This window comes from Diorhabda sublineata, chromosome 3 (genome assembly GCF_026230105.1).
Source record: "Diorhabda sublineata isolate icDioSubl1.1 chromosome 3, icDioSubl1.1, whole genome shotgun sequence".
NCBI classification, from domain to species: Eukaryota; Metazoa; Arthropoda; class Insecta; order Coleoptera; family Chrysomelidae; genus Diorhabda; species Diorhabda sublineata.
The window spans coordinates 22540235-22562334 of record NC_079476.1 but is presented as its reverse complement, the minus strand read 5'-3'; the positions used below and the strand labels follow the sequence as shown (position 1 = coordinate 22562334).

Sequence of the window (22100 nt, the reverse complement as noted above, 5' to 3'; positions counted from 1 at the left end):
TATAATATCTTCTTATATTTAAATTTTCATACTTTACTTTTATAATTTGGCTCCCCTGAATAAGAAGAAGAAGAAAACACATTCATTTTTGTGCCAAATATAAATAAATTCCTATATGCGGTTATGATTAATTATATTATGACTTAGCTTCCAAGAGCATTTTGATCTACTTCTAGGGGTTATAAATATGTGCTATTTTATGTGAAAATACTAAAACTAATCATGGTAATGGAATCAAAAACAACTAGCAAGACTAGTTGCTTAAAAGCTTTATTATTACGAGCTTGGAGAGAAAGATGGTCAGATTTGCAATGGGGTATAAATATAAAAACTGTTCTTCCTCGAGGAGTTAGTGGAGATGTATACAATTTAGCAGATTGCATTTTGCAGCAAGCGGTTGTTGGTGCTGGAGCAAACCAGTTAGTTCTCAGCTATTTAAGACATTCTCTGAGTGCTCAACTTGTTTCTCATGCAGCTGTTCTACAAAGATTGAGCAAATATAACCAGTTAAGCAAAGTTCATTGTGTATTCAGGTGAAGTTATTTAAATAGATCCAATTTTAATCATGTGCTAGATAAATGTTGTATTTTGATTATATTAAATTCATGTATCTTTCAGTCTCCTTGAATTTTTGGAGGGAATGTTACCAGGTATTACTGTTAGCTGTGGAAAACCAGAAGAAACTGTACTTGCTACAGCTGTCTTGTCAGTAGCCCTATGGTTATTGCATATCTTACAACATTGCCAGTCTGATACAATTATTATTAAGAAAGCATCTGAACTGCTTAGAATAATTCTAACAGATGATTTCTATATATCCATGATGTGTCTTGCTAGGTATAATGACCCTGGTAAGTTTTAGTTTTTTGCAATTGACTCAAATAATATTAGCTTTAGAACTGCTCCAAAAACTGCATTGTTTCAATTATTGTTTTTTGAAGTTTTATGAATTTTAAATAATTATCTAGCAATATTTATCATACAATAACGTAACAAACTGCTTTACTTCATTCATTCAATTAAGTATCCAAATGTTTATTATTTGAATGACCAGAGACAACTATTGGTTTAGTTAATCAAGTCTTTGCTATAGTAGTAATGCTATACCAATCCAATCATTTGTTTTTTTATTTCAAGTTATTTTAATTGTCTCATACAAACACCAAAACCACAAAATGTTCTTAAATATAGTTCTTAACACCTATGTGGGTTATTTTTAGACTTATTTGCTGAAACAAACAGGAAATGTCTAGAGTTAGAAACAATTTTCAAAGAACAAGATGAAATACTCCCTTATATAAGAAAACTTGCTAATATAGATGTAACTATTCTTCATTTGCCAATTAAAACTGAAACTTGGCCAGGTTCTTTAATTCAATGTTGGTTAGAGGTGAAACTAACTGGAAACCCTGGTACTTCGACTGCTATATTGGCACAACAACTTAAAATATTTAAGAAATTGAAAGGATTTAGCAATGCTAGACTATATGCTGAATTAATGAGAGGTAGCTTGATGTCTCTTTATAATGTCAGAAAGACTACACATGAAAGTCAATGGGGTGCTTTTGCTTTTTTAAAAGTACCCCACATTCTTCTGGAATTAGCAGGAAGTTCAGATAGTATTAGTATTGTAACTGCACTAGAGCTGATGTTGCAGCATAGTCCTTTGCTGGATGCCATGGATGCTAATAGTTCTTGTTCAAATTTTGAATGTTTATTAGATGAGTTATCTAAAAATAAATTGTTATCTGAACCACAAGTCAAGATGTTTTTGGAAAAGAGAAAGACACCACCATCTTTGAAAATGGATTCAGGTCCCGGGAATAATATGCCAACTTATTGGCATATTTGTGCAGAGAGTACATTAACTGGTATACTAAAAACACTTTCTTCTGATTATCAGAAAATTCAGGTAAAAAACTACAAAAAGCAGTGGAATTTTTTTTAAGATTATCTTTCTAGGATGCTCTCTTGAAGATGCTACATCAAGTTCTTGCTGGAAACAGCTATGAACTGATACTTGCAGTGGCAACTGTGCAAGATAAACTTGGTACCCTAGTAAACAGATTGATTAAATTCAATGAGTGCTCAAAATCAGCTGGTGAGGCTAAATCTCAGCTCTTTGATATAACATTTGTTATGTTGGTGACCATTGTTCAAAATTATGGAGCAGCAGCCGTATTGGATTCTGATGGAGAGTCATTATTTGAGCAGTGGGTAAGATCATGTATGGTAGAAAGGCACAAACCAAAAGCTGCAGATCAGATACTTAGATTAGGTGAGCAAACAAAGCTTTGATAACTTTGAAGTAGATATAGAAAGTTGAATATTTCAGAATTCTCTTCAGTTTGTATTTGTTTCGACTTAGCTCCAATCTAATAGTATACATTTCAATATAATGTGCAATAAATTGTAAAAAACTTAACTGTTGCACTCTATAAAGGTGTTGTTTAAGTCCACAAGAATGGGAATTTTAAAACATTAATTTATGATCATAAAATGCAAATGCCAGCTAAAGGACAAATCCTCACTAACATATTCCCACTACCCTCCGGTAAAGTGGATAGAAATACAATGGAATAGTTAAGTTTATTATAATTAATCAATATAATCTATTGAAACTTAATTGAAATAATGAAATTTGCTATTTTAAAATTACCATGAAATGAAAATTTGACTTATTTATTTTAGGTGACCCTGTTATTATTCAATCACTGCTAGAGCAATTCAACTCAGGAGAATCTGAGTTCAAGCCAGGAGTGAAATGGCAAGAGATCCTTTTCAATATACCTGGCGTTATGCATGAAGTTCTGGTAGCTTGGGAACAAGGTGCTCTTGTACCTCAAGACGTGAAACGAATTCTTGATGCTGTTAGAGGTAAAATGTGTTGCTTGCCGATTGTTGCTGCGGCATGGTTGTGTGCTTACATGCGAACAGCACCACAGGAAACTCTACTCAAACCTATTAATATGGTGCAACAACTTCTAAATTTGAATATAACTGCCACAGAAGAGGATAATTTGAATGATAGGTTATGATTATTTAGTATTTATGATAAATAAAATGTGGGTTTATCAAAATTAAAATATAATCTATAAATTTTCTAATTGGATAGTATAATTTTTGACCATACACTAACAGGATCGCGAAGAGCAAATCTATTCTAAATTTAATCAACTTTAAAGTTGATAGAGACTATAGAAAACTGATTCATCACAACTTTTATTTTTCAAATCGTCAAATTCTATTGTGTATTTGTGTTTTAGATGGCAGTTGACCTGTGAAATTATTAAAAAGATGCAAAGAGATGTACAGTTACCACTGCCTATAAAAACGGGTCATTATTTAGTTTCCAGACAACCTGCAACTGAACAATTAGGACAAGCTTGGAAATTAGGTATGTCTTTAAAGAAAAAAAACCTCGAGTGCAATTTTATACAGTTATATATAGCATAAAGTTATCCTCTTCGGTAGTAAATTGTTTTAAGATAAAACCTTAGTTATTGAAATGGTATTGATCCCAATTCCTTTTATTATTTTATTCTTTTGATCTTCTTAATCTTCAATGGTATTACCAGACTCCATTGTTTTTTGTTTATCTAACCATCTTTTGGTTTTGTTTTTGTGAGTTTAAAAAGTGGTAAATTTTCATTTTCCATTCAAATTTATAATTTGATTATGAAAAATCTTATTGGAATAATATTCATTTGCCATGTTCCATTTTCTCTACTTTTAACTATAATAAAAGTACAAGTCTTGATATTTTTTAATTTTTGAGGTATATCAAGAGGTTGGTTGGATAATAACTCCGCTGGTGCCCTTCACTGTTTATTAGAAACAGCTGGTACAAGGTGGCTAGTTTCAGCAGTTATTCATGAATTAGTAAAACTTCGTTACAGAGATCAACTACAAAGAGGCATTGATCTGGCTTTGGCAATGTTTCATGTGGACATAGTGGGATGTACACAGCAATTGTTGTCACACGTTTTACCACAATTATTATATAATGATGTACAAGCTGATGGTCTGATGGAACCACAATTACCTGCACTGGCTTACGTTACTAGTTATTGTGTTTATACTGCTTGGGATGCACTATCTTCAGAGGTGAGTTTTTAACACAAAATTCCACCTATAAATACTAATTCTTTCAATATTTTATGAGTGTCTAACATATGTTCAACTATATAATTAATTCCCAAATTTTTTATTTATTTTTTTGTGACATATGTCTTAACTAAGTACTCAATTTTATGTCCAAGTCTTTTTATTATTCTGTTGATAACAGTAACAAAAATAAAACAAACAAATCAAAAAAGAAAAATATATATATTGTATAACAAATAAAACATAAAATTATGTACAATAATCAGTCTTGACAAAAATAAATTAATACAATTTAAGAATTTAATCAACTTCTTCAATGGTCGGACCACCCTGTCTTCCTCCAAATCCACCAGCTTGTTGACCACAGCTACCGGACATTCCACTTGAAAATTGGTTATTATTTTGATTTCCTTGGTATAATTTGGCCATTATAGGACTACATACTTTGGTTAATTCTTTTTGTTTTTCTTCATACTCTTCCTTATCAGCCAAAGTGTTGCTGTCTAACCATTTCAAGCAGCTGTCACATTCATTTTCAATAACTGATTTATCTTCAGATGATAGTTTATCTCCACAATCTTGGATAGCTTGTTTTAGTTGGAAAATATAACCTTCTAATTGATTCCTAGCAGCGATTTTCTGTCTTTGGCGTTCATCTTCTTCCTTGTATTTTTCAGCCTCCGAAACCATTCTGTCAATATCTTTTTGCGAAAGACGTCCTTTATCATTCTTGATGGTAATATTGCGGGAGTTTCCAGAGCTTGTATCTTTTGCGGAAACATTTAATATACCGTTTGCATCTAAATCGAAAGTGACTTCAATTTTTGGAACTCCACGTGGCGCAGGAGGAATGCCAGTCAAATCAAACGTTCCTAACATGTTATTGTCTTTCGTCATGGCCCTTTCACCTTCAAATACTTGAATTGTGACTGCTGGTTGGTTATCTGCGTAGGTAGTAAATGTCTGTGTTTGTTTGCATGGAATTCTTGCATTTCTTTCTATGATCTTCGTCATAACTCCCCCTGCTGTTTCTATACCAAGAGATAGTGGAGTTACATCAACCAATAAGACATCTTGAATTTTGGAATCAGATTCACCACTCAAAACTGCTGCTTGGACAGCTGCTCCATATGCTACAGCTTCATCTGGATTGATGGATAAATTCAAAGATTTACCATTGAAATAGTTTTGAAGCAGTTGTTGAATTTTGGGAATTCTTGTAGAGCCTCCAACCAATACTATATCGTGGATTTGTCCTTTATCCATTTTAGCATCGTTTAAAGCCTTCTCAACTGGTTGAAGCGTTCCTCTGAATAAATCAGAGCACAATTCTTCAAATCTTGCCCGGCTTATTTTTGTATAGAAATCAATACCTTCGAAAAGTGCATCAATTTCAATAGTTGCTTCAGAACTAGATGATAAGGTACGTTTAGCTCTTTCTGCGGCAGTTCTTAGTCTTCGAAGTGCTCTTGGATTACTTTTCAGATCTTTTCTAAATTTCCTTTTAAATTCTTCAGCAAAGTGATTCACTAATCTGTTATCAAAATCTTCTCCTCCTAGATGGGTATCACCTGCTGTTGCTCTTACTTCAAATAAGGAACCTTCATCTATTGTTAGGATGGATACATCAAAAGTGCCTCCACCCAAATCGAATATAAGGACATTCCTCTCACCTTTCAAATTTTTGTCTAGTCCATATGCTAATGCTGCTGCTGTGGGTTCATTTATAATTCGTAAAACGTTTAATCCGGCTATAGCACCTGCATCTTTTGTTGCCTGTCTTTGAGAATCGTTGAAATAAGCTGGTACGGTGATAACAGCATCTCTGACTGAAGTTCCCAAATAAGCTTCTGCAGTTTCTTTCATTTTTGTGAGCACCATCGAACTAATTTCTTCGGGAGCAAAAGTTTTTCGTTCTCCCTTGTACTCTACTTGAATTTTAGGCTTACCACAATCGTTAACAACTTTGAACGGCCAGTGTTGAATATCTTGTTTAATTTTAGGATCATCGTATTTTCTTCCGATAAGACGTTTTGCATCAAAGACGGTGTTACTGGGATTCATTGCGACTTGATTTTTCGCCGCATCCCCCAAGAGACGTTCTGTATCTGTGAAAGCCACATAACTTGGGGTTGTTCGATTTCCTTGGTCGTTAGCAATTATTTCAACTTTTCCGTGTTGCCACACACCAACACATGAGTAAGTGGTACCCAAATCAATACCAATTGCTGGAGCTTTAACCATTTTTTTGATTTTAATTCACTTCCAAATACTTTTACTTCACCAAATTTATTTATACTTTCAAACTTTGTGATAATAATGCACTTGATTCACTGTAACTTTTATGTTTACTTTTCTCTTTATTCGAATATACTGAATAACCGGCGACTCCAGTCGCTTTTATATATAACGCAAAATAGACTCGAATATTCGCGACTAATCTTCCGAAGTTTCTCGAACAAGGGAAACATTACACCCAAATGAAAATAAATTTCTAGAAGTGATGTGATTGTACCAATTGCACAAACAACTTTTCGGATTAATAATGTACATTTTTGTAGATGATTTAATTTGGAGTTGAAAACACATTATTTGGTGAATCAATTTATAATAATTCTACTCTAAATTTATAACATATCATTTTCTAATACTTCATGTATGCACATAAGAATATTTAAAATATATTTTGCTTGTCATTATATCATTATTATTTAACATACCAGAAAATTGTCAAATTCGAAAGTAATCTAATCTTAGATTATAAATCATGAAAATCCATTAATTGCTCAAATGAAGTATTCCATTATTATCTACTCATAAATGTATTGATTGACTTATTTGAATCTTCAAATGAAAAAAACTTTGATATCATTATAGGCATTTAACTTGTTCTTAGTTAGAGGAATGCAAAAGTGTATTTATATGTTAATCTCTATTCTTCAATCATTATTGTTAATATTGAATATTTTAATTCCCAAAAGGTTTGGCTTAGAGAAAAAAATGGGACGAGTAGATGTCTCATCTCAGCATAATCTAATGATTTAGACTTATTAGACAATTCTATTTCTACCGTTCACTATATAGATATACTAATCATTAATTTAATAAGTATGTCTGATATTTGTAAATTTACTATCGTTATTTTGATACAACCAATAGTATAATTTCCATATATATTTTGGATGTAATTATTTTTAATCCTAAAAGTCAGTAGTGCAATTGATCAATACCCAGTTGAATGTACTCTAGAAATAGGCAACTAAATCGATGTTCGAGAACGAAGAAAAGTCGAGAATATTCGGTCTATTTTGAAGTTTATATGTAATTTGAGGTTAGTTAATTGTTTATATATGAAACGTAATATGAACAATTCGGGATAAATTGTGTTATGCGTAATATTAGCTAATTTTTTTGTATAGTGAGGGAATAGGATTTATTATCTTCATCCATTAATAAGTATAATATAAAAGTTTGAGCAATATTTTTTGGGACCAACTACTGTGTGAATGTATGACAGCACGAAAAATTTAAAATAATTACCATTGACCAAGGAATTAGAAAAACTCTATGTCAAATGTTTTTGCTAAAACATAAGCTTAGGAAATTACCATTAACATCACTATCAAGATTAAAAAATATCGGCGGAATGGTTTTAGAGGCTAAAAATATAAGTAATACAAGGAATGTCGTATATAAAAAATTGTTACTAGAAATCATTTCGGAAGTTGTTTTATTTTCCAAATAAAATAAACTATGCAAGATTGTGGAAACAGTTTAACAATGGAAGATAGATCAATAGTTGAAAATAAATGCAAAGGCTGTTTGAATACTCTAGTGAAAAAAGAATAGAACGAAAAAAAATAGGAAGTTATAACTAAGTTTGTAATCATGTTTTGCCAAAATTATATCAAGGATAGAAAAATAGTAATCAATATTCACAAGGAATGTCAAGAGTTTGTGATCAGCAAGCTGGTGGTAGATTTAGATAAAAATGGCTGATCCATCAGATGAAGAAGTTGATTAAACTTAGACAAATAGTTTTTAGTATTTCTAAAAAAACTGATTCTTGTACAAAATTATTTTTTGTTTTGCAAGCTACAAGAAATAAATCTCTTTCTTATAAACATCTTTTCTTTATTAATATTATTCAATCTCCATCACATTAAAAATATATTTTTCTTTGTTGTATTACTCTTCTAAGTTAATAATTTATAAATTTTTTTGGCAAAAAGTCTATCTTATAACTATTGTCTATTTACATTTAAATTCCTTGGAAATAAAACGTTACCAAATGGAAAGGAAAAATGCTAAATAATAGTAACATTGAGAAATATCTGGAATATAAAAAGTTATTTACCTATTTTTATAACACCTATTATGGAAAAATTTGTTGAAATAAATTCTTATGGGATAGTTGAGTAGACAAAAAGAGACTTTTACTTCTTAGATAAAGAAAAAGGAGAGGTATACTATCCCTAAAAACTAAAACGCCCAGGAGTCTAGAGGTACAGGTACAGTCCGGAAAAGGAGCCAGATGGGTACCATAGGGCAGTTTTTGGTTGATATCAATCTCTTAGAATTGTTGAGAGTTTGTCATGTCAGATCAAGACTTGGTGTCCTATCTGGGACTCTACCACAGGGAGGTTTGCTGTGCAGAACTTTATCAGGAGGGGCTACAAATTTCAAGAGCTCATCAGCGGAGTTCTATTAAGCTTGCGGATTCAAACAGTATAGGTCGCCCTACCGCTTTCAATTCGCCTTTAAAATTTCCGGTCGTAACAGTTCCTAACCCAAGTTTAAATTTTAACACGATGTGACCATAATTGAATTTAATCAGAATATATTTTGAATTACTATTATTATGTATTTTATATTTCAGGACTTTGACACAGTACCCCCAGTAGCAAAAATGAGTCGTTTATCTGACACAAAAGAAGAAGAATCTAAACCTTTGGAACAATTGATAATTTCACTACGTCAACTTCTACACATGTTCGAAGGAGTTATTCAAGAAGGATCTATCACCCAACAAACATACTTTGCTTTTTATTTAATAAAATCCCTAGTAGAAGTAAAAGTACCATCTGCTAGTACAGTTTTGGGGGCTATTCCACCCTCTTTGATATCCGATTTATTGAAAACGATGCCGGAATTGTTCAGTTATCCACTTTTATTACATATCCATGATGTTGCAAGCACTTCTGGTAGAATCAACATGGCAAAAGATCTTTGTATTTTAAGGAACTACCACTTGAAAAATGTAAAGGATAATAATAATCGATAAATACTTGGAATATTTACAAGAGCAGTACAGGTATAATTTTACGAGTTATTTCTTGATAATATCAGCTCGATTTGAAAGAATCAGATCATTTGCAAAAAGAAAACTATGAATAAATTATTTTGTCAACTTCATTACTTCAATGTGTGTTTAACTCAAAATCTGGTATTTTGACTTTTAAATCGAAATTTAAAAATAAATAACACAACAATATTTAATTGTTGACAAGTTAATTTAGAATTTATTAATTTTTACAACTTTAAGGCATTTGAGGAGAAAATATATCTTATTTGAAATGAGAGATACTTGTGTTACTTACCAGTATTTGCTGCTCCCTCTTTTATATATATGCTATAAATGTGTCAATTTTAATCTTTGCTGCTATAGCTAATTTAAGCCAGTGAAATTTAGCAACCTCTTTTGTACTAAGTTACAGATACCTTTTCTATTTTTTCAGGATAGGATGAAAATGAAAGGCCTCTGAGGAGATGGATGGTAAACAACCACCATATGAAGCTAAATATGATTTACACTTTTATGTTGCATGTGTATTGTATATAAAAATATGCTTATGATTAGTATTGACTTGATTACTTGAATATATGAATTTTAATATCAATAAAAAATAAGTTTTCATGTGTTTTTGATTATAAATTTCCATTTCCAATCTATATCCCTGCAGATAAGAAAGACTAAGTCACCTTTTTGTATTCTCGTTACTTGGATATAAGATAACCAAACATATTAATTTATTGATCGAATTCTTTAAAGGTTGAGTAAAAAACAAAAAACTGAATAAAAAATAAAAATTTATTTTCTTAAATAAACTAAACAATAAATAATTAAAAAATCAGTCTTTTACAAATAAAATATTTTATTACATCTAATCAACTTCTTCAACTGTTGGACCACCCTGTCTTCCTCCAAATCCACCAGCTTGTTGACCACATCCACTAGGCATTCCACCCGGATATTGATTTTGATTTCCTTGATATAATTTGGCCATTATAGGACTACATACTTTGGTTAATTCTTTTTGTTTTTCTTCATACTCTTCCTTATCAGCCAAAGTGTTGCTGTCTAACCATTTCAAGCAGCTGTCACATTCATTTTCAATAACTGATTTATCTTCAGATGATAGTTTATCTCCACAATCTTGGATAGCTTGTTTTAGTTGGAAAATATAACCTTCTAATTGATTCCTAGCAGCGATTTTCTGTCTTTGGCGTTCATCTTCTTCCTTGTATTTTTCAGCCTCCGAAACCATTCTGTCAATATCTTTTTGCGAAAGACGTCCTTTATCATTCTTGATGGTAATATTGCGGGAGTTTCCAGAGCTTGTATCTTTTGCGGAAACATTTAATATACCGTTTGCATCTAAATCGAAAGTGACTTCAATTTTTGGAACTCCACGTGGCGCAGGAGGAATGCCAGTCAAATCAAACGTTCCTAACATGTTATTGTCTTTCGTCATGACCCTTTCACCTTCAAATACTTGAATTGTGACTGCTGGTTGGTTATCTGCGTAGGTAGTAAATGTCTGTGTTTGTTTGCATGGAATTCTTGCATTTCTTTCGATGATCTTCGTCATAACTCCCCCTGCTGTTTCTATACCAAGAGATAGTGGAGTTACATCAACCAATAAGACATCTTGAATTTTGGAATCAGATTCACCACTCAAAACTGCTGCTTGGACAGCTGCTCCATATGCTACAGCTTCATCTGGATTGATGGATAAATTCAAAGATTTTCCGTTGAAATAGTTTTGAAGCAGTTGTTGAATTTTTGGAATTCTTGTAGAGCCTCCAACCAATACTATATCATGGATTTGTCCTTTATCCATTTTAGCATCGTTTAAAGCCTTCTCAACTGGTTGAAGCGTTCCTCTGAATAAATCAGAGCACAATTCTTCAAATCTTGCCCGGCTTATTTTTGTATAGAAATCAATACCTTCGAAAAGTGCATCAATTTCAATAGTTGCTTCAGAACTAGATGATAAGGTACGTTTAGCTCTTTCTGCGGCAGTTCTTAGTCTTCGAAGTGCTCTTGGATTACTTTTTAGATCTTTTCTAAATTTCCTTTTAAATTCTTCAGCAAAGTGATTCACTAATCTGTTATCAAAATCTTCTCCTCCTAGATGGGTATCACCTGCTGTTGCTCTTACTTCAAATAAGGAACCTTCATCTATTGTTAGGATGGATACATCAAAAGTGCCTCCACCCAAATCGAATATAAGGACATTCCTCTCACCTTTCAAATTTTTGTCTAGTCCATATGCTAATGCTGCTGCTGTGGGTTCATTTATAATTCGTAAAACGTTTAATCCGGCTATAGCACCTGCATCTTTTGTTGCCTGTCTTTGAGAATCGTTGAAATAAGCTGGTACGGTGATAACAGCATCTCTGACTGAAGTTCCCAAATAAGCTTCTGCAGTTTCTTTCATTTTTGTAAGCACCATCGAACTAATTTCTTCGGGAGCAAAAGTTTTTCGCTCTCCCTTGTACTCTACTTGAATTTTAGGCTTACCACAATCGTTAACAACTTTGAATGGCCAGTGTTGAATGTCTTGTTTAATTTTCGGATCATCGTATTTTCTTCCGATAAGACGTTTTGCATCAAAGACGGTGTTACTGGGATTCATTGCGACTTGATTTTTCGCCGCATCCCCCAAGAGACGTTCTGTATCTGTGAAAGCCACATAACTTGGGGTTGTTCGATTTCCTTGGTCGTTAGCAATTATTTCAACTTTTCCGTGTTGCCACACACCAACACATGAGTATGTGGTACCCAAATCAATACCAATTGCTGGAGCTTTAACCATTTTTTTATTTTAGTTCACTTCCAAATACTTTTACTTCACTGAATTAATTTATACTTTCAAACTTTATGATAATAATGCACTTGATTCACTGTAACTTGTATGTTCAGTTTTCGCTTTATTCGAATATACTAAATAACCGCCAACTTCAGTCGCTTTTATATAAAACGCAAAATCGACCCGAATTTTCGCGATGTGTCTTCGAAAGTTCTCGAACAATAAATATGAACGACAGCTGGTAAACATGGTTCTAGAATGGAGAACGGTGTATACCAATTACACAAATATAATATAAAATAAGTAGTTTATCATTTTATATAGTTGGTTAGTAGTTATTCGAAATATTCCTTAAAATAATTACGTTCACGTATTGTAATCACTTGAAATGTTTTAAATGCAGCATTACAATTCGTAGAATCAATTTTATAACCAAAATGGAAAATTAAAACTTTTGTATTTTAAGTAGTTTTAGTATTCAATTCTTTGAAAAATAGCCTTGAAGAAAACTGAATTCTAATTATGTATATAAATAATATGATGTACTATATTATAAAATTAAAAGACTGAGTAAGAAAATTGAGTGCAATAAAGTAGCGGAATAATAGAAAACGGTTGAATAAGGATCTAGAATCCGTATCCATCAATATACTTTCATAGCAAAGCAAAACAATACTGGAGTTATTAGGTAAAATCTGTCATTAGCATTTGAAAGTTTGATAGTATACGTATCATTGATAAAAATAGTTTTAAACAGTAAATTTAAAGCTGGAGATGACGTACTATTTAAGGTCACTGTGTATAGCTAGTGGACTGAATTTAAATATGACCTTCGGAATTGAAATCATACAAAATCGTAAATATAAGGACTTATGGGAAACTATGATGGGGTTAACCCGATAATGATCTGAATATTCAGAAACTAATCGAGTTAATTTGATCGTAGTTTTATGATATAATTCTTCATACCTTTGATAAAGACTGAAAGTAGTCGAAACATCAATATCAAATGCTTTTAAACGAAATTTCAATTGATAGAGACCTATAATCAAACCTTAGCAACAAAATCATTTAAAAGAGATCTTATAAATAAGAAATTTATTTTTATTAATAAAAAGAATAACTAACTTTTAATCCTTAATTTTCAATCCGAAAAGTTACGGGTGTAATTGGTTTACATCCATTTGCCCCCGCTCTAGAAATTTCTGGTCTTTCAATCAGTTGTTTGTAGTTTGTACTGCTCCAAAGCTTTAAAAAAACGAATGGAAACATTCTAAACGAATTAAATTTGTGAAGATTCCATTATTTACTTTATATTTTCTCTAAAGCAGTGGAGCGATTTAATTTTCATTTTTACAGATATTCGTATATTCTATATAAATTTGTTGCTGTCCAGATCACAATACAAAGAAATTATTAAAAACATGTTCTTTAAATTATCCTGCCGTTTCACTGATAACATTTGAAAATTCATGTGGATGGTCTTTGGGTATTTGAACACTGATGGATAATATATTATACACGATATTTTATAAGATTTATCGTTTTAATCAAACTCATTCCAAATTTTTGAAATCATTATCACCTGATTACATATTATTAGAACTGTCTAATCAATAGTGTTTTGTTTAACTCTTACTTGCAATTTTTGTGGAAAATTGGTTAGTTATTTAAAAACAGAGGTTCATTTTTGACAGGTTTTAATACTTAGAGAAAAATGAATCACTTCCAATTAAGATATATATACTTAGGTATACGCTTTTTCAAAATTAATACATTGAAAACAATAACCTTTTCTGAATTTTAACATAAAAATAGCTTATTGGTGTTAACTTTAGTTATCGATAACTCGGCACCCAAGCAGCACAGTGTCGTTATAAAGACGTCAATTATTGGACTTTATTAGTCGGCGACGTCGTAGACCAATAAGCGACGTCCATATGAGGTGACATTTCAGATGTCATTTTGACGTCGTCTAGAGACGTCTTTCGTACGTTTGTTTTCGGTCGTTTTAAGTGCTTTTTAATCAACTATAAAAAAAATTAGAACGAAAGTTTATTACAAAAACTAAGCCCTATACGTGCTTTATAAAAAATTGTACATTTTAAATTGTTGTTTACCTAAAATTTGGATATAAATATAAATTCATTAATTAGCAATGAAAATACTAAACTGACGTTTTAAGTGGAAATGCAATTTGAATTTAAAGATGAAGTGAGAATGTTGTAATTAACAATTATTTAACTATTTTATTAGTAGGAAACAATTATTTTTAGCATCGAATCCTGTCGAGGCTGTCGACCAAGATTTAATTTTGGCGCGTTTTTAATCGAAATGCCACGATACGATACGAGACGTGCAGGCGCATGCGTGCTGGACTGCTGGTGTGAACGCGTGTGCGCGTAATGGCGGACGGCAGCAAAAAGTAACTCTAGCATTTCCTGGGTGATTCTTGTTAATTTCGGCCGTGGCAACAAATTTTTCAAAGTGAGTATAAATCTGCATTATTTTATTACAATTTTGGTGTTGGGAACTGTCTTTATTATTTAGATGAATTGTTACGTTGGCGTTGAATTCCAGAACAATGGTGGAATTTCTCTTGTTCACTCTGCCTGGTTAACACCGCTTAAACGAGAAGTCTTTTGGCCGCCAAAACAGACAACCGGAATTTTATAAAATTATTAAAATCTGGACAAGAGCCTCCCCAGGATAACAGCTGGAAACTTCACCAAATTAAGCGAATTTTTTTCCAGACTGGTTAGTTTTGCTGCCTAAACCTAAACTGCTTTATCACTTTCTATTAAATATCTGTGATTTTTTTCAAAAAACTCGTATTTATTACTTGTTTTTAGACGACTATAAGATTGCGGAGAAAAAAATTAAAAAGGCTGAAATTACCTCAGATTTAACTACAGATGCTGAGGAATCAGCAATTATTTCACCTCGAAGGAAAATACGTCCAAAGAAATTTTCCACTGATGATGAGCAGGAAGAAGTGCTGTCATCATCAGAAGATGATTTTCCAAAAAACAAGAAACCCCTACCTAGACCAAAACCAATAATACGGAAGTCTATTACAAACATTATCTGGTAATGAGATTTATACTTAAAGATATCTGGCACATATAAATTATTAACTGTCTACTGTTTTAGATTATTCTGGCCCAATTCAAACTTTTCCATTAGCTTCAGCTGGACAATCGCAAAGGTCGTTTGAGGATAGTGATTCTACAAATCAACTTTATTATTTGCCACCTCAACATTCAGCAAAAGATACTCAATTGACTAAATCTTCAGGACAAATTATTAGAGGTAAAAAATATAATTGTCCATTTGCATGAATTGTTTAAAATGTATACTTTAAACTGTGAGTTATTATTTATTAGGAGAATTTGTTAATTCTCTATTTTACAGGTTCTGCGTCAAATCAGTCATTTTGCCAGGCTGCTGTTTCGAACTCGTCACCATATAATCCGTCAACTAGTAAAGCAACTGATGTACAGAGCAACATCAGAGCTGTAGTGGAAAGTAATGGAGGTAAAAACCAACAAATAATGTAAAAACTGTTTTGGTACTAAGGTATATTTTGTCAATGCCAGCAAACACTCAAGATGATGTAATCACTTTATTGAAGACCATTAGAGAACAGAACAATCAAATTTTGCAGTGGATCCGAAAACAAGATCGCAGTGGCAATCACGCCAGTAATACAGATTTACCAGATGATATAGGCGTACAGTTTCCTTTGAATTCTCAAGAGGATATTACCAAATTGGTAACATACCTGAGTGAAAAAAATAATTGCCTGGCTTTGGTGGGTGTTCTGTACCACTTAATATGTATTTTACAATTTAAATTATGTGATTCCAGTCGGCATATCTATCGACTTTTGGAGGGAGAGATTTTACTGGACATACAAACCGCATTTTAAATTTTTTGTTCACTTATTCTCTTGCAACTAATTGGAATTTTTGTGGCAAACGAGGTGAGAAAAAGGCTTTTAAAAACTTAAACGTAAAGGATGTGATTATTGGTAAGTGTTTTCACTTGTAGGTGCATACTTATTATTAATCTGAAACAACATTTTTAGGTGCTGTAAGAAAAAGCTCCCCTCTAGTCAGTCAGAAAGAAATAGAAGATACCATCAAGGTGTGGTTGAAACATGCACCAGAGAAATTGAAAAAGCAGCAGCATGGCAACCCGTAAGAAAAAAAGTGTTGTTAGTCAAAGACAACTCTACAGAAGGGTGGCAGAAGCAAATTTAGCACCTGTGAGTCAGAATTGTTATAATACATCTTTAATAGTTAATAATGATTCCAATGAATCATCAAATTCCGTTTTTTTTGCTGATTCAATGTGTGAAAGTGAAAATGACACCTGTTCCTCAAGAGATTTAGATTTTAATGTAAACTCGCCTAATGAAAATTTGCTCTTCAATGATGCGACGTTATACAACCATTTGACTTCCTATTCCAGTAACGTGCCCCCTAACGATTTATTTTCTAATGAACCGCCGCCTAGCGATTTGCATTCGAAATTGTCAAACTGGGCAGCTTCAAGGTACGTTCGACGTACAGTAGTTACTCATCTCTTGCATCCATACCATAATGAGTTACCGTTAGACAGTCGAACGCTGCTGAAAACGCCCAGAGAAACGAAAACAAAATCGTTGTTAAATGGCGAATATTGTCATTTTGGACTTGTTAACGCTTTAAAATTAAAGTTATTGTCAGTGCCTAATATTTCTCAGTACAGCATTATCAACATTTCATTTAATGTAGATGGACTGCCCATTTATAGAAATGGTCAGAAACATGATCTCTGGTCCATTTTAGCACTTGTAAAAAATTTTAAGAGTGAGCCGTTTGTTGTTGGTTCTTTTTTAGGAAGTGGCAAACCAAATTTATTGTCAGCGTTTTTAGAAGATTTTTTAATTGAGTTATCGAACTTACTTACCACGGGCATTGAAATTAATAATAATATCCATGAAGTAAAAGTTCACAGCTTTGTTTGCGATGCTCCTGCGCGCGCATATCTGAAATGTGTGAAGACCCATTCAGGGTATAGTTCCTGTGAAAGGTGCGACAACTCTGGAGAACACCTGGGACATGTCATTTTCAAAAATTTACCTTTTAACAAGAGAGACAACGAATCTTTTCGGAGAATCTCCTCTAATAGCTCTTCATATAGATTTGATCTATGTCTTTTCTTTAGACTATATGCACCTAGTTTGTCTAGGTGTAATGAAAAAACTTTTGCGTATTTGGACAGGACGCGCAAGCCGAGCCAAAATGAGCTCTACTGCATTTCAAAATGTATCTGAAAAAATTGTTTTTCTCAGTAAATGTATTCCAGTAGAATTCAATCGGAAAGGGCGCAGTTTGTCTCAGTTGGCAGATTGGAAAGCAACGGAATTTCGAACATTTTTACTGTATATTGGGCCAGTTGCTTTGTATGGGAATGTCGATTTGGCAATATATGAGCATTTTTTGCTATTTCATTGTTCAATTATGATACTTATTTCTAAACGCCATATTGAAAAATTCGGAGTTCCATTTGCGCGCCAACTTTTGCATTTATTCGTAACGCACAGCGAAAAGATCTACGGATTAGAGTTCTTAGTTTACAATGTACATTCCTTATTACATTTGGCAGATGACGTTGAAAATTTCGGGCCACTAGACAATTCGTCAGCATTTCCATTTGAAAATTATCTCCACCATTTAAAATCGTTAGTTCAGTCTCCGAATAAACCGTTACAACAGATTAATAGACGCTTAAAAGAAATTGAAATGACAGTGTACGAAAAACATGACTCTACTTCACCTGATGATGAACACTTCTGTAAATGTGAATTGTCCCATTTCTTAGGACCAACGCCAAATTTCTCTTGCAAGCAGTATAAAAAGCTTCATTATAAAGATTTTATTTTTTCTATTGCATCATATTCAGAAGCAAATTGTTTTTGTCTTACCTTAGAAGGACTGGTTTTCAAAATAGAAAATATAGTAGTGGATAATAATAGAGCAGTTTTTATATTAGGTAGGAGGTTTCAGGATTACCGTTCATTTTACAAATACCCTGTCGACTCAAAAGAATTCTATGTTTATCGCATCCAAAATTTATCAGAGTATATCGAGTTATTGCACTGCCACAAAGTTTTTTCGAAATGTATTGTTTTTCCTTTCAAGCAGGAATGGTTGTCATTTTCATTATTGCATCATTAGTAATTCCTTATTTCAACTTTTATGTTCTATAAGTGTAATAGTATGTAGTTTTTTAAGATTTTGTAATAAACTGGTATTAATTTGAACGCATTTTTTTAAATTTTTGATCCTACTTATACGTCATTTGTCAAAAGTAAGTACGTCATTTTGACGTCTCACCAGCCGGACTAGGTACGTCATTAGTTGACGTCTGTAGGATGTGACATTAACCCGTCATAATCACGTCATTTTAGACGTCTTTTTAGACGTCCCCATTGGTCGCCAATGGCCTATAATTGACGTCATAGTAACGACACTGTGCTGCTTGGGCAAAAACAATTTTAACAATAATATTTCGAATCTGTTATACGAGTTAATAAATATAATAGCAAGAAATGATTCATTTTTCCTCAATTTTTTGACTAAAATATTAAAACTTGCTACAATTGAACCTCTGTTTTTAAAAAGTACACTATTGATTAGAAAGGTATGATAGGTAATAAGGTCATAACAATTTCAAAAGTTTGAAATGAATTTGATTCAAACTATAATTTTTATAAAATGTCGTGTGATGATATATCCATCAGTTTATTAATGCTAAAAAAATTTAAAAACAAGTTTTTAATTAGTTCTTCGTTATTTGGACAGCAGTAAATTTAAATAGAAACCGTAACGATGACAATTAAATCACTCAACTGAGAAAAAAATACAGTAAATAATGCAATCTTCACAAATTTAAATTTGACTAGAATCTTGTTAGCGGAAAGATCCTGGCAGAATAATAATTGAGTTTATTGAAAAATCGCACATTGTTAGCTCGGTTTTTATTTCAACTACCAAAAAAATATTATTAAATAATTTGAACCGCCCAAAAAAGTGAAGAAAATAAATAAAATAGTGCTCTTGGAAAACGTATACTTCTTACAGAAAATGAAAGCCTTTCATTAAATCAATGAGTAAATAGCTTTATTTTAATTTGTATAGACTAATAATATCAAACTTGTAGTTGTTTTGAAACATTTGAATATATAATTGAATAGTTACTTCCACACATTTTTGACCCTTCTGTATCATAATAGTTGAACTCTTTAGTGGAAGATCTAGAATTTAATACAAAACGATTAAATGTAGTAAGTATACAATTTCTATTTTGGATTTTTTTCTCTAAATGTTTACGATTATTTTCTCTGGTGAACTTTCTTATTAAAAAAGAGAATAATTTTTTAATATGCCATTGACCTAGAGAACTTTTTATTACCAATTTGAAGCTAAACTTTTAAATATAATAATTATTTATAATCAAAATGATCAATTGTTAAGATAAATTTCATAAAGTTAGTAGTAGTAGTAATTTATGATTTTTTGGGTTGAAGGTAAAAGAAAAAAAATAATTTAAAAACTAATTTATTGTTTAATATATACAACAAAATAATATATACAAAAATCAGTCTTAACAAAAAACAGATACAACAAAATAATATTTACAAAAATCAGTCTTTATCGAAAACATAATAAATACAATTTAATAGCTCTAATCAACTTCTTCAATGGTCGGACCACCCTGTCTTCCTCCAAATCCACCAGCTTGTTGACCACAGCTACCGGACATTCCACTTGAAAATTGGTTATTATTTTGATTTCCTTGGTATAATTTGGCCATTATAGGACTACATACTTTGGTTAATTCTTTTTGTTTCTCTTCATACTCTTCCTTATCAGCCAAAGTGTTGCTGTCTAACCATTTCAAGCAGCTGTCACATTCATTTTCAATAACTGATTTATCTTCAGATGATAGTTTATCTCCACAATCTTGGATAGCTTGTTTCAATTGGAAAATATAACCTTCTAATTGATTCCTAGCAGCGATTTTCTGTCTTTGGCGTTCATCTTCTTCCTTGTATTTTTCAGCCTCCGAAACCATTCTGTCAATATCTTTTTGCGAGAGACGTCCTTTATCATTCTTGATGGTAATATTGCGGGAGTTTCCAGAGCTTGTATCTTTTGCGGAAACATTTAATATACCGTTTGCATCTAAATCGAAAGTGACTTCAATTTTTGGAACTCCACGTGGCGCAGGAGGAATGCCAGTCAAATCAAACGTTCCTAACATGTTATTGTCTTTCGTCATGACCCTTTCACCTTCAAATACTTGAATTGTGACTGCTGGTTGGTTATCTGCGTAGGTAGTAAATGTCTGTGTTTGTTTGCATGGAATTCTTGCATTTCTTTCGATGATCTTCGTCATAACTCCCCCTGCTGTTTCTATACCAAGAGATAGTGGAGTTACATCAACCAATAAGACATCTTGAATTTTGGAATCAGATTCACCACTCAAAACTGCTGCTTGGACAGCTGCTCCATATGCTACAGCTTCATCTGGATTGATGGATAAATTCAAAGATTTTCCGTTGAAATAGTTTTGAAGCAGTTGTTGAATTTTTGGAATTCTTGTAGAGCCTCCAACCAATACTATATCATGGATTTGTCCTTTATCCATTTTAGCATCGTTTAAAGCCTTCTCAACTGGTTGAAGCGTTCCTCTGAATAAATCAGAGCACAATTCTTCAAATCTTGCCCGGCTTATTTTTGTATAGAAATCAATACCTTCGAAAAGTGCATCAATTTCAATAGTTGCTTCAGAACTAGATGATAAGGTACGTTTAGCTCTTTCTGCGGCAGTTCTTAGTCTTCGAAGTGCTCTTGGATTACTTTTTAGATCTTTTCTAAATTTCCTTTTAAATTCTTCAGCAAAGTGATTCACTAATCTGTTATCAAAATCTTCTCCTCCTAGATGGGTATCACCTGCTGTTGCTCTTACTTCAAATAAGGAACCTTCATCTATTGTTAGGATGGATACATCAAAAGTGCCTCCACCCAAATCGAATATAAGGACATTCCTCTCACCTTTCAAATTTTTGTCTAGTCCATATGCTAATGCTGCTGCTGTGGGTTCATTTATAATTCGTAAAACGTTTAATCCGGCTATAGCACCTGCATCTTTTGTTGCCTGTCTTTGAGAATCGTTGAAATAAGCTGGTACGGTGATAACAGCATCTCTGACTGAAGTTCCCAAATAAGCTTCTGCAGTTTCTTTCATTTTTGTAAGCACCATCGAACTAATTTCTTCGGGAGCAAAAGTTTTTCGCTCTCCCTTGTACTCTACTTGAATTTTAGGCTTACCACAATCGTTAACAACTTTGAATGGCCAGTGTTGAATGTCTTGTTTAATTTTCGGATCATCGTATTTTCTTCCGATAAGACGTTTTGCATCAAAGACGGTATTACTGGGATTCATTGCGACTTGATTTTTCGCCGCATCCCCCAAGAGACGTTCTGTATCTGTGAAAGCCACATAACTTGGGGTTGTTCGATTTCCTTGGTCGTTAGCAATTATTTCAACTTTTCCGTGTTGCCACACACCAACACATGAGTAAGTGGTACCCAAATCAATACCAATTGCTGGAGCTTTAACCATTTTTTTTTTATTTTAATTCACTTCCAAATACTTTTACTTCACTGAATTTATTTATACTTTCAAACTTTGTGATAATAATGTACTTGATTCACTGTAACTTTTATTTTTACTTTTCGCTTTATTCGAATATACTGAATAACCGTCGACTCCAGTCGCTTTTATATAAAACGCAAAATCGACCCGAATTTTCGCGATGTGTCTTCGAAAGTTCTCGAA

At 32.5% G+C, this 22100-nt stretch overlaps 5 protein-coding genes across 6 annotated transcripts; 2 read left to right on the top strand and 3 right to left on the bottom strand.

Moving 5' to 3' along the window:
- Positions 1 to 4: 4 nt before the first annotated feature.
- LOC130442108 (mediator of RNA polymerase II transcription subunit 24) lies at positions 5 to 10029 on the top strand. 2 transcript variants are annotated; one of them, XM_056776146.1, is made up of 9 exons: positions 5 to 533; positions 619 to 851; positions 1221 to 1912; positions 1963 to 2278; positions 2692 to 3031; positions 3267 to 3397; positions 3779 to 4107; positions 8987 to 9421; positions 9846 to 10029. In XM_056776146.1, exons 1-8 carry the CDS (start codon positions 223 to 225, stop codon positions 9389 to 9391), a joined length of 2757 nt encoding a protein of 918 aa, XP_056632124.1. In that variant the 5' UTR covers positions 5 to 222; the 3' UTR covers positions 9392 to 9421; positions 9846 to 10029. The 2 variants fall into 2 exon arrangements, with proteins under 2 accessions (XP_056632124.1, XP_056632125.1); XM_056776147.1 differs by lacking the exons at positions 8987 to 9421; positions 9846 to 10029 and adding an exon at positions 6111 to 6306 and having other exon boundaries at positions 75 to 533.
- On the bottom strand, positions 4311 to 6351 carry LOC130442109 (heat shock protein 70 A1-like). The gene has a single exon (XM_056776148.1). It carries the CDS (start codon positions 6349 to 6351, stop codon positions 4408 to 4410), a length of 1944 nt encoding a protein of 647 aa, XP_056632126.1. The 3' UTR covers positions 4311 to 4407.
- A 155-nt stretch (positions 10030 to 10184) lies between the features above and the next one.
- On the bottom strand, positions 10185 to 12333 carry LOC130441213 (heat shock protein 70 A1-like). Its single transcript, XM_056774785.1, has one exon. It carries the CDS (start codon positions 12207 to 12209, stop codon positions 10272 to 10274), a length of 1938 nt encoding a protein of 645 aa, XP_056630763.1. The 5' UTR covers positions 12210 to 12333; the 3' UTR covers positions 10185 to 10271.
- Positions 12334 to 13028: 695 nt separating this feature from the next.
- Positions 13029 to 18500, top strand: LOC130441716 (uncharacterized). Its single transcript, XM_056775498.1, has 6 exons — positions 13029 to 13059; positions 15357 to 15515; positions 15618 to 15740; positions 15803 to 16017; positions 16074 to 16236; positions 16294 to 18500. The coding sequence occupies exons 1-6, from the start codon at positions 13029 to 13031 to the stop codon at positions 16407 to 16409; spliced, it is 807 nt and encodes a 268-aa protein (XP_056631476.1). The 3' UTR covers positions 16410 to 18500.
- Positions 18501 to 19800: 1300 nt separating this feature from the next.
- LOC130441166 (heat shock protein 70 A1-like) lies at positions 19801 to 22047 on the bottom strand. The gene has a single exon (XM_056774728.1). It carries the CDS (start codon positions 21882 to 21884, stop codon positions 19941 to 19943), a length of 1944 nt encoding a protein of 647 aa, XP_056630706.1. The 5' UTR covers positions 21885 to 22047; the 3' UTR covers positions 19801 to 19940.
- Between the last annotated feature and the right edge of the window lie 53 nt (positions 22048 to 22100).

What these genes read in the sequence shown, in the direction of transcription:
- LOC130441213 (XM_056774785.1), bottom strand. Translation starts at nt 12,209, where the DNA reads ATGGTTAAAGCTCCAGCAATTGGTATTGATTTGGGTACCACATACTCA.
- LOC130442108 (XM_056776146.1), top strand. Translation starts at nt 223, where the DNA reads ATGGTAATGGAATCAAAAACAACTAGCAAGACTAGTTGCTTAAAAGCT. An exon ending in CTGATTATCAGAAAATTCAG is followed by an intron (nt 1,913 to 1,962) that starts GTAAAAAACTAC and finishes TTATCTTTCTAG; the next exon opens with GATGCTCTCTTGAAGATGCT. An exon ending in AGGACAAGCTTGGAAATTAG is followed by an intron (nt 3,398 to 3,778) that starts GTATGTCTTTAA and finishes TTAATTTTTGAG; the next exon opens with GTATATCAAGAGGTTGGTTG.
- LOC130441166 (XM_056774728.1), bottom strand. Translation starts at nt 21,884, where the DNA reads ATGGTTAAAGCTCCAGCAATTGGTATTGATTTGGGTACCACTTACTCA.
- LOC130442109 (XM_056776148.1), bottom strand. Translation starts at nt 6,351, where the DNA reads ATGGTTAAAGCTCCAGCAATTGGTATTGATTTGGGTACCACTTACTCA.
- LOC130441716 (XM_056775498.1), top strand. Translation starts at nt 13,029, where the DNA reads ATGACCTTCGGAATTGAAATCATACAAAATC. An exon ending in AATTGAAATCATACAAAATC is followed by an intron (nt 13,060 to 15,356) that starts GTAAATATAAGG and finishes CTACTGTTTTAG; the next exon opens with ATTATTCTGGCCCAATTCAA. An exon ending in CGTAAAGGATGTGATTATTG is followed by an intron (nt 16,237 to 16,293) that starts GTAAGTGTTTTC and finishes CAACATTTTTAG; the next exon opens with GTGCTGTAAGAAAAAGCTCC.